Genomic DNA, 14,776 nt, shown 5'->3' on the forward strand with positions numbered 1-14,776 from the left:
TTTTTAAACGTTCAGTTATTTAATTTCCAGTATGGGCCAATGTTATTGCCCTCCCACAGATTCTGCTGGTTTTCCTAGTGATGTTGGTTAATACCGCTCTCTAGTGGGCAGTAAGGAACAAGTTAGGCTTCATAGCCACGTTTAAAACCGGAGTAAAGGCTAGTGTTTTTTTCTTTGAGCGGCAAGAGTTAATGTTCAGTCATTTCTGTTGGCTAATCCTTGATCATTAGTACTGAGTTGTGCAATTGTATATATCTACGACTACGTTGTATGTTTTTGTAAATAAATGAACGGCGATTCTGTAACTGGTTAAAACATGCTACCGTTGAAAACTTCCGAATTTATGAATGAAGTTGAAACAATGCTAGTTTTTCCAGAGTTACAGCACTCAAACGTGAAGAACCTTTCACCGGAAAACGAATCACTGCGTCAGAAAGTTATTTCCTATTTCATAAATGTTGAGAAGCACAAATGAAATGAAGGGAGAGAGAACGGAGGAAGATTTCAATATTGCCGGAACTCACGCGAGAGGAAGACGGGTAGTTCTTTATTTGACAATATATTGCGTTATTGAAACGTTCCCAGTATTTAATACCACGACAACACTTAAGAAAACGCTGTATGGATTAGCGACCGAACCTGGTAAGACGCTAAATTATAGCTCTGTCAGCTTTATTATTAAATTAGACTATATTTTAACATTGTATAGCCTATGCTTTTTTATTTTATATATTTTAATCAGTGAACCTTTACATTAAGTAAACAATGACTAGATTGACTTATAATATTAACTTAAATAGCCTAGTGCAGCCTCTCATGTTGGTTTTCTTTCCCACAGTGCTCTCAGAATGGGATATACATTCATACTGATCCTCTTTGCATTGTTCATCAGCACTGAAGTTGTGAAATGCACTTCTGTGTGTTCAGTTAACGGTTATGCCGCCTTCTGCGCATTTAAAGGTCTTCAAGAAGTACCAGAGCTGCCCACATACGTAAACGTTGTGGATCTGAGTTTTAACAGCATTGCTGAACTCAACGAAGTATCCTTTTCTCGTTTGGAAGGTCTACAAGTCCTTAATCTGGAGCAGCAAACACCAGGACTTGTGATCAGAAACAACACGTTTAGAAGACTGTCCAATCTAAGATTACTTCAGCTAGACTACAACAACTACCTGAAAATAGAGACAGGAGCGTTTAACGGATTATCCAACCTTGAGATTCTCACTCTCACTCAGTGCAGTTTAAATGAAGCTATTTTGTCTGGTGACTTCCTCAAACCTCTGGTGTCTCTGGAGATGCTTGACTTGCGGGAGAACAACATTCAAAGAATCCAGCCGGCGTCATTCTTTTTAAACATGAGGAGATTTCATTGGCTCGATCTCTCTCGCAACAAAGTGAAGAGCATCTGTGAAGAAGAGCTCCTCGGCTTTCAGGGCAAACATTTCACTCTTCTGAAACTGTCCTCCGTGAATCTGCAAGACATGAACGAGTACTGGTTAGGATGGGACAAGTGTGGAAAACCATTTAAGAACATGTCCATGACCTCATTGGACCTGTCTGGAAACGGCTTTAACGTTAACATGGCAAAGCGTTTTTTTGATGCAATCACTGGTACCAAAATCCAAAATCTCATTCTCAGTAACAGTTACAGCATGGGCAGTTCTTTTGGTCATAACAATTTTAAAGATCCAGATAAATTCACATTCAAGGGTCTTGAGGCGAGTGGTATTACAATTTTCGATTTGTCCCAATCAAAAATTTTCGCTTTGTCAAATTCAGTATTTACTAATTTCCCAGAACTAGAACAAATTACATTGGCACAAAACGAGATTAACATTATTGAAACTGATGCGTTTTTGGGTATGACGAATTTACTAAAGCTAAACCTGTCCAAAAACTTTTTGAGTAGTATTGATTCCAATACATTTCAGAATCTAGAGAAACTTGAGGTGCTTGATTTGTCTTATAACCATATCAGGGTTCTTGGAGATAAATCATTTCAGGGTCTCCCAAATTTAATCATCTTAAATTTAACAGGAAATGCACTTGAATCAGTTGATGAATTTGCAACCCTACTAAACCTGAAGATACTCTATTTAGGTGAGAACAGAATTTCATCTTTGTCTGGTTTACCCAACATTGCTAAAAACCTCACAACCCTTGACCTGGAATTTAACAGATTAAAGGACTTGTCAGATGTGTACACAATACTATGGGAATTTCCACAAATAGAACAAATCTTTCTTCAAGGTAACAAGTTTTCGAGTTGTTATAATCAAAGACTAATAGTGGCTTCAGACAAACTGAAACTTCTTCATCTTGGACTTTCAACGATGCAGCTGATCTGGTCAGAAGGAAAATGTTTAAATGTGTTTAACAATCTTCACCAGTTGGAGCAGCTTTCTTTGACTGCCAATGGACTACAGTCACTTTCCCAAGACATTTTCAAAGATCTGACTTCATTGTTTTTTTTGGATTTGTCCTTCAACTCTTTGAAGTACCTTCCAAACGGTGTATTTCCTGAAAGTCTTCGAATACTTAATCTTGAATATAATTCTATTTATTCAGTAGATCCAAATCTCTTCAGCAGCCTCCACTACATCAGCCTGATCAAAAACGATTTCCGTTGCGATTGCAAGCTAAGGGATTTCCAAACATGGCTCAATCAAACCAACGTAACCATTTTTCACCCCATTGAGGATGTGACATGTGCCAGTCCTGAGGATCAGTACATGGTTCCGGTTGTGAGATCCAACATACACTGCGAGGATCAAGAGGACGAGAGGCGATCTGAAAAACTGAGACTTGTACTTTTTATTTTCTGTTCCACACTTGTCATATTACTCACTGCTAGCGCCATCATTTATGTCCGTCGGCGTGGCTACATCTTTAAGTTTTACAAAAAGCTCACTGGCAAACTTGTGGATGGAAAGCGAGAGGAACCTGATCCTGAACAATTCTTGTACGACGTGTATCTTTGTTTTAGTTCCAGTGATATGAAGTGGGTAGAAAGAGCGCTGCTGAACAGGCTTGACTCTCAGTTCTCAGAGCAGAACACACTCCGCTGCTGCTTCGAGGAGCGAGACTTCATACCCGGGGAGGACCATCTTACCAACATGCGAAATGCAATCCAGAATAGTCGAAAAACCCTTTGTGTGGTGTCTGAACATTTTTTGAAGGACGGCTGGTGCCTAGAAACCTTCACCCTGGCACAAAGATTGATGGAAGTGGAGCTAAAGGACATTCTGGTGGTGCTGGTTGTAGGGAACATACCGCAGTACAGGTTAATGAAGTTCAAACAAGTGAGATCCTACATTGAGAACAGAAAATACCTTCAGTGGCCCGATGACATCCAGGACTTGGAGTGGTTTTATGACCAACTTCTGCATGAAATAAGAAAAGATACCAAGGTTAATCAAACAAATCAACCAACCAACCAAACAAAGCCTGAAGCATTGAATGTCCATGCAAACACCGCAGTATAATTATTGTATGCATTTTGTAAAACCTTACCTGATCACCTATGGTTTCCAATCATGGGGTGGTGATGGCGCAGAGGATAAGACACATGCCTTTGGTGTGAGAGACCCGGGTTCAAATCCACTGTGAGACCAATGTGTCCCTGAAAGACACTTAACCCCTAGTTGCTCCAGAGGCGTGCGGCCGACATATATAGCAATTGTAAGTCGCTTTGGATAAAAGCGTCAGCTAAATGAATCAATGTAAATTAGTAATTAGAATGCATCTTGTGTCTTCTATGTGTATTCTCTCACAAAATAGCTGATATAAAATATTGTCTGTGAACCTGCTGCTATTTTCATTAAATGTCTGAAATGCTAATTATAGCAGAATGTGTGCACTAAATTTGCAAAGCCTAAACATTTTCAACCGCTTCCAAATGGAGCTTGCAAATTCATAATGATATGTGACTTAGAAATGAAGAAATTAAGCAAATTCCTGCTTAGTCTGTAAATAAATGTACAACCTAAAAATGGTAACTGAATAAAAAGACACTCAGTGTACTTGGACGTTATGTCCTACAGGCAAAATGGCAAAACTAGGAAGCCAGTAGTGAAAAAACATGATGACACAATCTGGCCTTGTGTTTTTGAGCAATCTCAGTTTGTACATTGTAAATGTAATTTGTAAAGAAACCTCAGTATTGACACATTTGGTCATGGCCTGTGTACTTTGAACAGGAAATAGTATAGTACAACAAGGCCCCACAGCACAACCCGGGTCACATGTCTGATTAAGTAAATATTGAATTGAAATCTCACCATGGTTGTCAACTATTCTGTGGTCAAAAATTGATAATATTATATCTTTAGTTGACCTCAGAATGCCATCTGGCCAAATTTCCTGTTATGATCCCTTCATTGTAATAAGGCAGTTTGAAAAAGAAGACAACATTGCAAAACTTATATTACCGTTCTGCTTTACACAGAAAGCAATCTCTCAGTGCCTTGTGTAAACAGCTGCCCATAGAATAGCCTTCAAATTCATTTCCTGTTCCCAGAAAAAAATAAAAATAAAATCTAATTGTCACCCACTAACTGTTTTGAATTCATATTTCATTTATTTCACTTGTGACATCAGACTGAAAGCCTCGTATCTTTCTTTAGGCACATGCAGGAAGTTGCTTTTAAAAACATCCCCATGTCAGGCATTGTGCAATCGAAAACCCTCTTACTTTCATTGTTTTGGCTTTGAGAGTTACTTTTTGTTTTAACTCCCATCTTACACCATGGTGTTGAATGGTAATTCTTCTGTTTTTGATAACTAAACATGAAAGACCATGACTTAGAAGTAAATTAATATCTAAAAACTCATTCTTTTTTCCCCCTCACATTATAGTCATTTATGAAACAATTTATATATAATAAAACTTTAATAAAACTTTATTAAATTGGATGCAGCGTTTTACATAACAGTGATTTAATGACTAATGTACACAATTTAATTTTGCTGTTACATAAATGACCGCTTATTATTCGAATTATAATATGCAAACACACAAGTACATTAATTATGGTCATATATTATGCAAAATTAACATAATACTTTTAACATGGCCAGGTTTTTAGCTAACATAGATTTCTATATTGAAAAGAGCTCTGTTTTGTTTCTGATTGACAGACATGTTTTTTCCTGTGCCTTTCATTTGACCCGGATCACTTTTTTTGATTAATCACCCATTCACCTGTGTTCTCATGATCTTGTTAGCGCTTTGGTTTGTTGTGTATTAATCCTTCAGTTTGAGTTAGTTAACTGTCTGGTATTGTTTGTGTTTATGTCTCGGACTAGTTTCGACCATTACACACACTTTTCTTTTTTTCATTAAAAAGACTCTTTGTTATCTCTCCACCTTGCGTGTATTAGGCAACTACATGTGACGAACATTTGCAAAAAATAAAAATATAGGCCATCATATAAATACATCAAATATTTTAATAAATTATAAAACGATAAATATATAAGTTACAGTTTCTAGAACCTTTGTGACACAATTTCCTTAATATAAAAGAGAAATACAACTTTCTCCAATAAGTTTTCTGAAAATAAATTAACTACCTTCAGGTGGCCCCTTATGTAACCTGACATTAAAATAACTTTATAGCTTTCATATACAGCCAAATATATTTGTTTCAATGCACAAATCACTTTAACGAATCTTAACAATGCTAGTCTTGTCTTACCTTTAAGCTTTGTTTGCAGGGGCCAGATTCAGTCTTCCAATAAAGAAAAACAGCTAGACTTATCTAACAATGTGATGTGCCTACCAGGTTTTTTTTTAATCTGATAAACCACAAACAAGAGATTTGGAAATTAAAGAAATCGCCCGGAGAATAAAGTGTCTGTTGTTCTCCACAATGACCGTTACTTTTTGAATTGTTTGCGCCCGCGCTTTTTTGTTCTTTCGAGCGGCAGTTTTTTTAAAGCATAGTCTAAATCGATTTAATTATTAGATTAAAAACGTGGATCTAAATTAAATAATTTATATGATGAACTCCACTATGTTTAATTTAGTCACTGTCAGTATCCTATATTAACAGTGGAACAGTTCACAGGCACTATAACGTATTAAAATAGCTACGAAATATGACTGCATCAGTCGCTGTTCTAGATCTGTTTCTTTAATACATAAAACATAATTGTATAAATAATGACTGCCCCTATGTACTGCTGCTTGTCTGATCTTACCATAGTAAGTTAGGCTAAGACTGTCAAGACTGAACACACTTACATAGCACAGAGCTGGCGGAGGAATACTTCACATTTTGTGGGGAGGAAAGGCTAATGAAACTACGTTGCTGTGCTGAATCTACAGTTTGTAAGAGTTTCTGTTCTCTCACTGAAGGACTCTTCACCGGAAAACGAGTCACTGCAGGGTCAGAAAGTCGTTTCCTATTTCAGAAACATTGGGAAACACAATGAAACGAAGGAAGAGAGAGGGCAGCTCAACTCCGCGTTATCACCGTAAGGAACGTTTGAAACTTTACCTTCAAATGACTTCAGAAACTGTGGTCGAACAGGTAAACTCAATCTATCAGTTATTATTATCCATTACTTTTGTTGCAAATCTCGATATATGGTTGTATCATAAAATGAATACCACATTTAAATCTACTTTGTGGTGTTTTTCTCGTAAGTCATTGAACCTTGAACTAAAACTATTAGTAGCCTAAGATAAACTAGTTCTACTGACGTGGCTGTCCTGACTTGTTTATGCCTTATCCAGTAGTTTTAGTCTGAACTTGGCTACATATAAGATTTGCATTTCATATTCAGAAACCCGTGTTTACTTACCACACTGGATTTAGAAACTCAAGCTTTTTTACCATTTGTATAATACTATACCATGGCAAAACTATGGTCAGTGTTTAGGTTAGAAAAAAAAGCCATTGTTATTTTGTGAATGTCATGGTTTAACTATAGGTTGTATTATTATTATTATTATTTGTAGTCATTTTCGGAAGGGATACTTTACCCAACAATGACAATTTGGTAACACTTTACTGAAAGCCTTTATGTATTGCATAGTGTACTTTATAACGTTTCATAAACCATTGTAACCAAAGTTAAAATGCATTATAATATTTGCAGATTGATTGTTACATCTGAAATTGGTTATTTGACATGTTTTAATGCATTATACCTTCTACAGGCGAATAAATAATATAAGAAATGTATTATACATGTGTGGCAATAATTATGCATGAAACCACTATGCATTATGACATGCATTACGAGGCATAAATAATCTTTTTTTTTTTTTCATAGTGCACAATTCATAAAGGCTTTAAGTAAAGTGTTACTGAAAATGTTTACATAACTATTCTTGTGTTGTACCAAACCTGTATGCTGCTGTGTGGAGTATCTTAGAGTAAATGATCAAAAGTAAACAAATGTTTGGGTAACTTTTGTAACTTGTTTTCTACAGGGATCTCAGAATGGCAAAACACAGATTATCTCTGATCCTCCTTGGATTATGCATCAGCACTCAAATTGTGAAATGCACCTCAGTGTGTTCAATTGCCGCCTCTGTCGCCTTCTGCATCGATAAAGGTCTTCAAGAGGTGCCAAAGCTTTCCACACATGTAAATAAAGTAGATCTGAGTAACAACAGTATTGCTGAACTCAACGAAACATCCTTTTCTCTTCTGGATGGACTACAAGCCCTTATACTGATGCACCAAAAACCAGGACTTGTGATCAGAAACAATACATTCAAAACACTAGCTAATTTAACATCACTTCGGCTAGACTACAACCGCTTCCTGAAAATGGATACAGGAGCGTTTAATGGATTATTCAACCTTAAAAATCTCACTCTCACTCAGTGCAGTTTAAATGAAGCTATTTTGTCTGGTGACTTCCTCAAACCTCTGGTGTCTCTGGAGATGCTTGACTTGCGGGAGAACAACATTCAAAGAATCCAGCCGGCGTCATTCTTTTTAAACATGAGGAGATTCCATTGGCTCGATCTCTCTCGCAACAAACTGAAGAGCATCTGTGAAGAAGAGCTCCTCGGCTTTCAGGGCAAACATTTCACTCTTCTGAAAATGTCCTCCGTGAATCTGCAAGACATGAACGAGTACTGGTCAGGATGGGACAAGTGTGGAAAGCCATTTAAGAACATGTCCATGACCTCATTGGACCTGTCTGGAAACGGCTTTAACGTTAACATGGCAAAGCGATTTTTTAATGCAATCACTGGTACCAAAATCCAAAGTCTCATTCTCAGTAACAGCTACAGCATGGGCAAATCTTCTGGTAATAATTCAAAAGATCCAGACAAATTTACATTCAAGGGTCTTGAGGCGAGTGGTATTAAGATTTTCGACCTCACCAATTCAAGCATTTTTGCTCTGTCAAATTCAGTATTTAGTTATTTGTCAAGTCTAGAACAAATTACAATGGCAGAAAGTCATATCAATAAGATTGAAAACCGTGCTTTTTGGGGTATGACAAATTTACTGAAGCTAAACCTGTCCAAAAACTTCATAGGTAATATTGATGCCAATACATTTCAGAACCTAGAGAAGCTCGAGGTGCTTGATTTGTCTTATAATCATATATGGATCCTTGGATTTCAGTCATTTCTAGGGCTTCCAAATCTAGTAAACCTGAACTTAACAGGAAATGCTCTCAAAGCAGTACATAGATTTGCAACCTTACCAAACCTGGAGAAACTCTACTTGGGTGACAACAAAATTACATCCGTGTATAGTTTACCCCACATTTCTAAAAATCTAACAACCCTTTACCTGCAATTTAACAAGTTTTCTTCCATGTCTGAACTCTACACAATACTAGAGGAATTTCCTCAAATTGTGGAAATTGTTTTTCGAGGTAACGAGCTTGTTTATTGCCCTAATGACGGACATAACGTGCTTTCACAAAAAGTGCAAATCCTTGATCTTGCATTTGCAGGTTTGGAAGTTATCTGGTCAGAAGGAAAATGTTTAAATGTGTTTAACAATCTTCACCAGTTAGAACAGCTTTTTCTGAGTTCCAACCTGCTACAGTCACTTCCCCAAGACATTTTCAAAGACCTTGCCTCTTTGTTCTTATTGGATTTGTCCTTCAACTCTTTGAAGTACCTTCCAAACGGTGTATTCCCTGAAAGTCTTCGAATACTTAATCTTGAATATAATTCTATTTATTCAGTAGATCCAAATCTCTTTAGCAGCCTCCACTACATCAGCCTGATCAAAAACGATTTCCGTTGCGATTGCAAGCTAAGGGATTTCCAAACATGGCTCAATCAAACCAACGTAACCATTTTTCACCCCATTGAGGATGTGACATGTGCCAGTCCTGAGGATCAGTACATGGTTCCGGTTGTGAGATCCAACATACACTGCGAGGATGAAGAGGACGAGAGGCGATCTGAAAAACTGAGACTTGTACTTTTTATTTTTTGTTCCACACTTGTCATATTACTCACTGCTAGCGCCATCATTTATGTCCATGGACGTGGCTACATCTTCAAGTTTTACAAAAAGCTCACTGGCAAACTTGTGGATGGAAAGCGAGAGGAACCTGATCCTGAACAATTCTTGTACGACGTGTATCTTTGTTTTAGTTCCAGTGATATGAAGTGGGTAGAAAGAGCGCTGCTGAACAGGCTTGACTCTCAGTTCTCAGAGCAGAACACACTCCGCTGCTGCTTCGAGGAGCGAGACTTCATACCCGGGGAGGACCATCTTACCAACATGCGAAATGCAATCCAGAACAGTCATAAAACCCTTTGTGTGGTGTCTGAACGTTTCCTGAAGGACGGCTGGTGCCTAGAAACCTTCACCCTGGCACAGTGCAGGATGCTATTGGAGCTAAAGGACATTCTGGTGGTGCTGGTTGTAGGGAACATACCGCAGTACAGGTTACTGAAGTACGAACAAGTGAGATCCTACATTGAGAACAGAAGATACCTTCTGTGGCCCGATGACATCCAGGACTTGGAGTGGTTTTATGACCAACTTCTGCATAAAATTAGAAAAAACACCAAGTTAACACAAACAAATACTAAAGTCAATGAGGTTGAAAAACATCTTGAAGAAGCAAACGTTCTTGCAGACACTGCAGTGTAACTATGAAGGACTTGTGTATGATTCTTGCACAAATGTTTATGGTATATACCTTGCTTTGCTCCATCCATCCATCCTACGGTGTTGACCTTCTCTCTTTTGGACAACGACTTTTGTATAATCCATAATGTGTATGTTCTTTTTAGCTATTATGTAAATTCTCGATTGACAGCTACACGTTTTATTTTTTCATAGTGTTCCAGGATTTGGCAAGTCTTATAATTTGTACCAAGCGTCCAAATATCTGTGTGACACCACTTGTTAAAACGTGACTTGATTTTAGTTTATTTAAATAAACCTGATGGTTACTCCAAAAAAAAAGCACATTTCGGGTGACACGTTCATATACTTTACAACTGTATTATAAATTTGAATTATTATTGCTACTATTATTGCAGCCTTTCTTTGTAGACCCAATATTAAATAAGCAAAACCAATTGTATATAAAATAAATAATAATGTAAAATTGGTGATCATCTTTCTTTAACAAAACAAACAAACAAAAAAACTCCCTAACTAATAAATAAATGTTTGGGTGAGACATACCATATATGACGTGTACACTTAAATTCACACTTAGTATATTTGACAAAACATTCTTCAGTGTAAAGTCATAACCTGACTAAATTATCCTGATGTCCTGAGGCTAATGTAAATGTTTGCACACTGCTGAAGGGGGCATTTTTATCGAATAAACTAGGAAGAAACGACAAATTTGAAAGAAAGCACAATCACTCTTTCAATTCACCAGCACATAAACTACTGAAGTTTACTTTACAGGCGAAACAATCAAATCAACAACAAAAAAAAGTGCATGACTCAAATACATACACAACACACACAAAATATATATATACAAGCTCATATGAAATGTGCAGGAAAATAAATTCTGAATAAGTTTTTTTTTGATCTCATGAAAAAGTGATGGCCTGTAGCCAGATATTAAAAAAATATGAGAGGTCACACAAAAACCAGCCAGTGGGTTAAAATAGTGTCTTCTTAAATAAGACTTGTTCTCAAATATAAATGTTTTACTTGAACGTCATGTCAGCATTCACAAGGAACGCTCTCCTAGTTGCTTTTCTGTGCTAAATCTTAGCAATATGCTTTGATATCGCAGTCTTTACACGTTAGCATAAACTCTCAGACTCTTTCGAATTAATGGCAATAGTAGGCACGCTGGTTTTTGGCTTGTGAAACTCTGCAGAATTGCACTTCACTTTTACAGTCTTTTTAAAACAGTTTTTTTTGGGAGAGAAAGGCTCTGCCCTTTTATTATTGTCTTCGTTACCTTGATTGAATTTGACACTTTCTTCCGGTACCACTGGAATCGCTTCGCGAATCTCACGACTGTCCTGTATTAAAACACAAGTGCCATTTACTTTTGTTTTTACATGGTTCAATGGGGTCTGGGAATTTAATCCTAGGTCTCCTGTCTTCTGAGTATCATGATTAACAGTTGTGTCGGGCAAAGAGCATCGCTGAACATCTGGAAAGTGAATGTGAGCTGGAAAGTTCTGGTTCTCTGGTAGAGGCGAATTGGGGCCACATGCACTGATGTGAGACTCGTCGTGCACGGCAGTATCGGACAACAGTGCCTGATGCAAAAGATGGACTGTTTGCATGCTGTAGCCTCCAGGGAAACATCTGTGAGGGACTGGTCTTGATGTTTGGCTCTGAGAGCAAAAGTGGCCACAATTAGTGGGAGCGTGCGTCGTATCCCATGAGGACTGAAAGTTCTGACCCACAGGTAAGCGATTGGTCTGATTAGCGGAGCATTGGGTCTCTCGGGACTGGCTGCAAGGATGATAAGGAGTCCTCTGTCGCTCCATATATTGATGCATTGAGTTCTCACAGGTGCACCTTGTACTGTAAGCATACTGAGAAAGTTCAGAGACATTTTCAAGCTCAGGATTGGGTTCTCTTGAGTCGGTATTGCTTTTTGGTGAATGATGAGAAGTGATGCCATTGTGCAACTGCGTACATGCTTCCTGCTCCTCGTCGGAAGCCTTTTCCTCATTTCTGACATTCAGCGCCAAGGGCTCAAGCTCGTAGTGTTCATGTCGACCCTCACTTCGTGAGTTATCTATTTGGTACTTGGTCGTGTAGCAAGCACCAAGTTTACCTTGGCTTGGATTAGACTGGCTTTCAGGCGTGTGCTCCGTGAAGGAGTAGCACTGGAGTTTCTTTGGCAAAGGAATCTGTCCACAGGTGCCCTGAGGACCAAGGCAGCGACACATGCATTGAAAGAAAAACGTAGCAAAGGCCCAACTAATGCACATGATTAGCATCAAAAACGTCCCCAGTTGGGTGTAGGCCAGAACTGTGGATGGCATCATCATTGCACCGGCTACAAATGTCGTGAGTGCCGCCATAGCTATAGCCGAGCCCATTCTGCTCAAGGAGAAAATCACCTTTCCTTCCCTGTCTGGTTCCGGGGCAAGACGGTATGCCACGCCGTAATGAACAGCAAAGTCCACCGAGAGACCAACAGCAACTGAGATCGTCACTGATTCAAGCACGTTTAGTTCCCAACCCAAGAGCACCAACGACCCAACTGTTACAAATATGGTTCCTGCGATGGATATGATGGCGTAGAGGCTGATGATGATATTCCAGGTGGTCAGGAGCATAACACTGAAGGCCACCACCACCGATAACGCCATAGCGATGAGAGTCCCATCCGAAAGGCTGTCCTGTAGGTCGTAGAACTCCAAGTTGCTCACAAACCATCCGTAGTTCAGTCCCTCAGGAGCATCCCTAAGCTCCTCTTCAATCCAAGCATCAACCTCTCTGTAAAACTGATGCATCTTCTCGTACGCCAGAGTGAAATGGTAGGTGCTTTGAAACTCGAGGACAATTGCTCGAATGGTGTCATTGATGTCAAACCTTGGGCCTGGGGTCTTGCTGTCGAGGTGGTAGATGGTGCTTCGGTCAAGCTCCATGATGGCTCGTTTGATGCACAACTCAAAGACGTCTTGCCGGTAAGGGAACGTGGACTGGCTACAGCAGGGATAGACGGATGCTTCCTCACAGTCTTGGTTTTCCATCCACTGCTTGAAAGTCTCCATGAAACAGCTGGTGAAGTCTTGCTCCTCCGACTGGAACACAAAGCTTTGGTTCCTGAGCTTCTGGCAGAAATTGAGAATCCAAACCTGACTTCCAGGACTCGCAATATTGAAGGTTGTGTCAAGAGTTAGTTTACCCTTGTTTTTGGGGTTCAGGGGATCTCCACTGTCAACTGGAGTAACACCCCAAATTATGGTGATCGGCATGTGTAGGTCTTCCCCATGGTTGACCCGTTCAAACATAAAGAGTTTTTTGTACTCCGCATCGTAGCGTTCAAAGGGATGGGAGGAACGAAACACCTGGAACTCCGACAGCTCCAGGGAAGGCAGTTTCATCTTGGGATTCACGCAAACAACGTAGGCGCCGCCCACCGTCAAACCCAGGAACCACAAGAGCCACAAGTAGCGCAACTTGATCACGATGCAAGGCAAAACCTTCTCAAAGAAAATCCGCGAGGCCTCAGAGATGCTAAAAAGACACTTGTTGACCATTTGGCAAAGGCTTGTCCAAAACGTCTGGCGGTGTTGTGACCGAGAGCATGTAAAGACATTGACCAGGTAGCGCTCGTGTAGGACCACCACAGCTGGCAACCAGGTGACCATCAGTATATAGTTCACCAGGATGGCAGTACCAGCGTATACACCGAAACATCTGATCGCGGTGATGTTGCTCACGTAATTGGCGTAAAAGGCAGCGGCTGTGGTGAAACTGGTGACAAACATTGAGAGTGCCGCGTGTTGAAGCGTGACGCCAACCGCTTCAGAGAGCTCAGAATTGGGTTTGTCAAACTTTGTGTAGTTCCAGACGTCACAGAGGACGAAGGCATCGTCTGCACCAATTCCCACCAATATGATGAGCGCGGTGAGGTTCATGAAGGGGAAGAAGTCAAAGTTGAAGACCACACGGTATAAGAAATACGAGACAATCAGAGAACTAATGATGGCAAACATGGTCATGAGGGTGATGAACATTGATTTTGTGTAGACGCACATAACCACCAGCACAATCACAATGGCTATTGCGGGATACATGGTATCTGTTAGCAGGTAGTCCTGAAACAAGTTGTGTTTAATGCCAAATTCGATTCCTGTGATGGTCGTGATCCCATCCGAGGAGTTCCAGTTCTCAAAGTTGTCCAAGTAAATGTTCATCATCGTTTCTCCTTTCTCCGTGGGAGCGAAGAGCATGCTATACTTGAGGTTAGGTGGAAGGTACTCGGTGTTCTTTGGGTTCAGAAAGTCTTTATCCACCAAAAAGTGAAACATCTGATAGACGGCGTTGTATTTTGTACACTTTCGCGGCACGTTGCCACACTTGAGGTCCTTCTTACGGGTGGTCATGTCCCAACACTCAGGACCAAGGGTGCCGTTGTGGTAATACTTTGCACAGGAGCGCAGGATTTTTAGGGTGTGGGAAACATCTCGCTCAGTAATCATTTGGCAGGAGGATTTGTTGGTAAGCACGGCTATGTAGTTCCCAAGAGTCCAGCTGGGACAGCAGGAGGCAGCAGTTGTGCGCTGACACAGATCCAAGTACTGGGGATGGGAGCGAACCTGAAGAATCAGACATGAAAAACACTAATATAAAACACATTTCCTACATCATGCATCTGC

General features: G+C 39.7%; 2 protein-coding genes and 1 pseudogene across 6 annotated transcripts in view; 2 read left to right on the top strand and 1 right to left on the bottom strand.

Annotated features, from left to right (window-relative positions):
• The first annotated feature begins 208 nt into the window (after positions 1-208).
• tlr5b (toll-like receptor 5b) lies at positions 209-4,508 on the top strand. The gene is made up of 2 exons (XM_089118933.1): positions 209-642; positions 839-4,508. Exon 2 carries the CDS (start codon positions 849-851, stop codon positions 3,483-3,485), a length of 2,637 nt encoding a protein of 878 aa, XP_088975059.1. The 5' UTR covers positions 209-642; positions 839-848; the 3' UTR covers positions 3,486-4,508.
• A 1,761-nt stretch (positions 4,509-6,269) lies between these two features.
• Positions 6,270-12,162, top strand: LOC148976885 (toll-like receptor 5 pseudogene; annotated as a pseudogene). The gene is made up of 2 exons (XR_016146100.1): positions 6,270-6,536; positions 7,445-12,162. The product of XR_016146100.1 is annotated as a toll-like receptor 5 pseudogene (transcript).
• Positions 9,300-14,776, bottom strand: part of disp1 (dispatched RND transporter family member 1) — a 63,855-nt gene continuing 58,378 nt past the window's right edge. For all 4 annotated transcript variants that reach the window (XM_089118930.1, XM_089118929.1, XM_089118931.1 and 1 more), the window contains one exon: positions 9,300-14,716. In XM_089118930.1, the coding sequence (XP_088975056.1) occupies positions 11,225-14,716 (3,492 nt within the window). In that variant the 3' untranslated portion in view covers positions 9,300-11,224. The remainder of the gene's footprint in view (positions 14,717-14,776) is intronic.

The sequence above is a fragment of the Pimephales promelas genome, chromosome 13, assembly GCF_988280905.1.
Source record: "Pimephales promelas chromosome 13, fPimPro1.hap1.1, whole genome shotgun sequence".
Taxonomy (NCBI): Eukaryota; Metazoa; Chordata; class Actinopteri; order Cypriniformes; family Leuciscidae; genus Pimephales; species Pimephales promelas.

Coding starts and splice junctions, on each gene's coding strand:
- tlr5b (XM_089118933.1), top strand. CDS start 849: ATGGGATATACATTCATACTGATCCTCTTTGCATTGTTCATCAGCACT.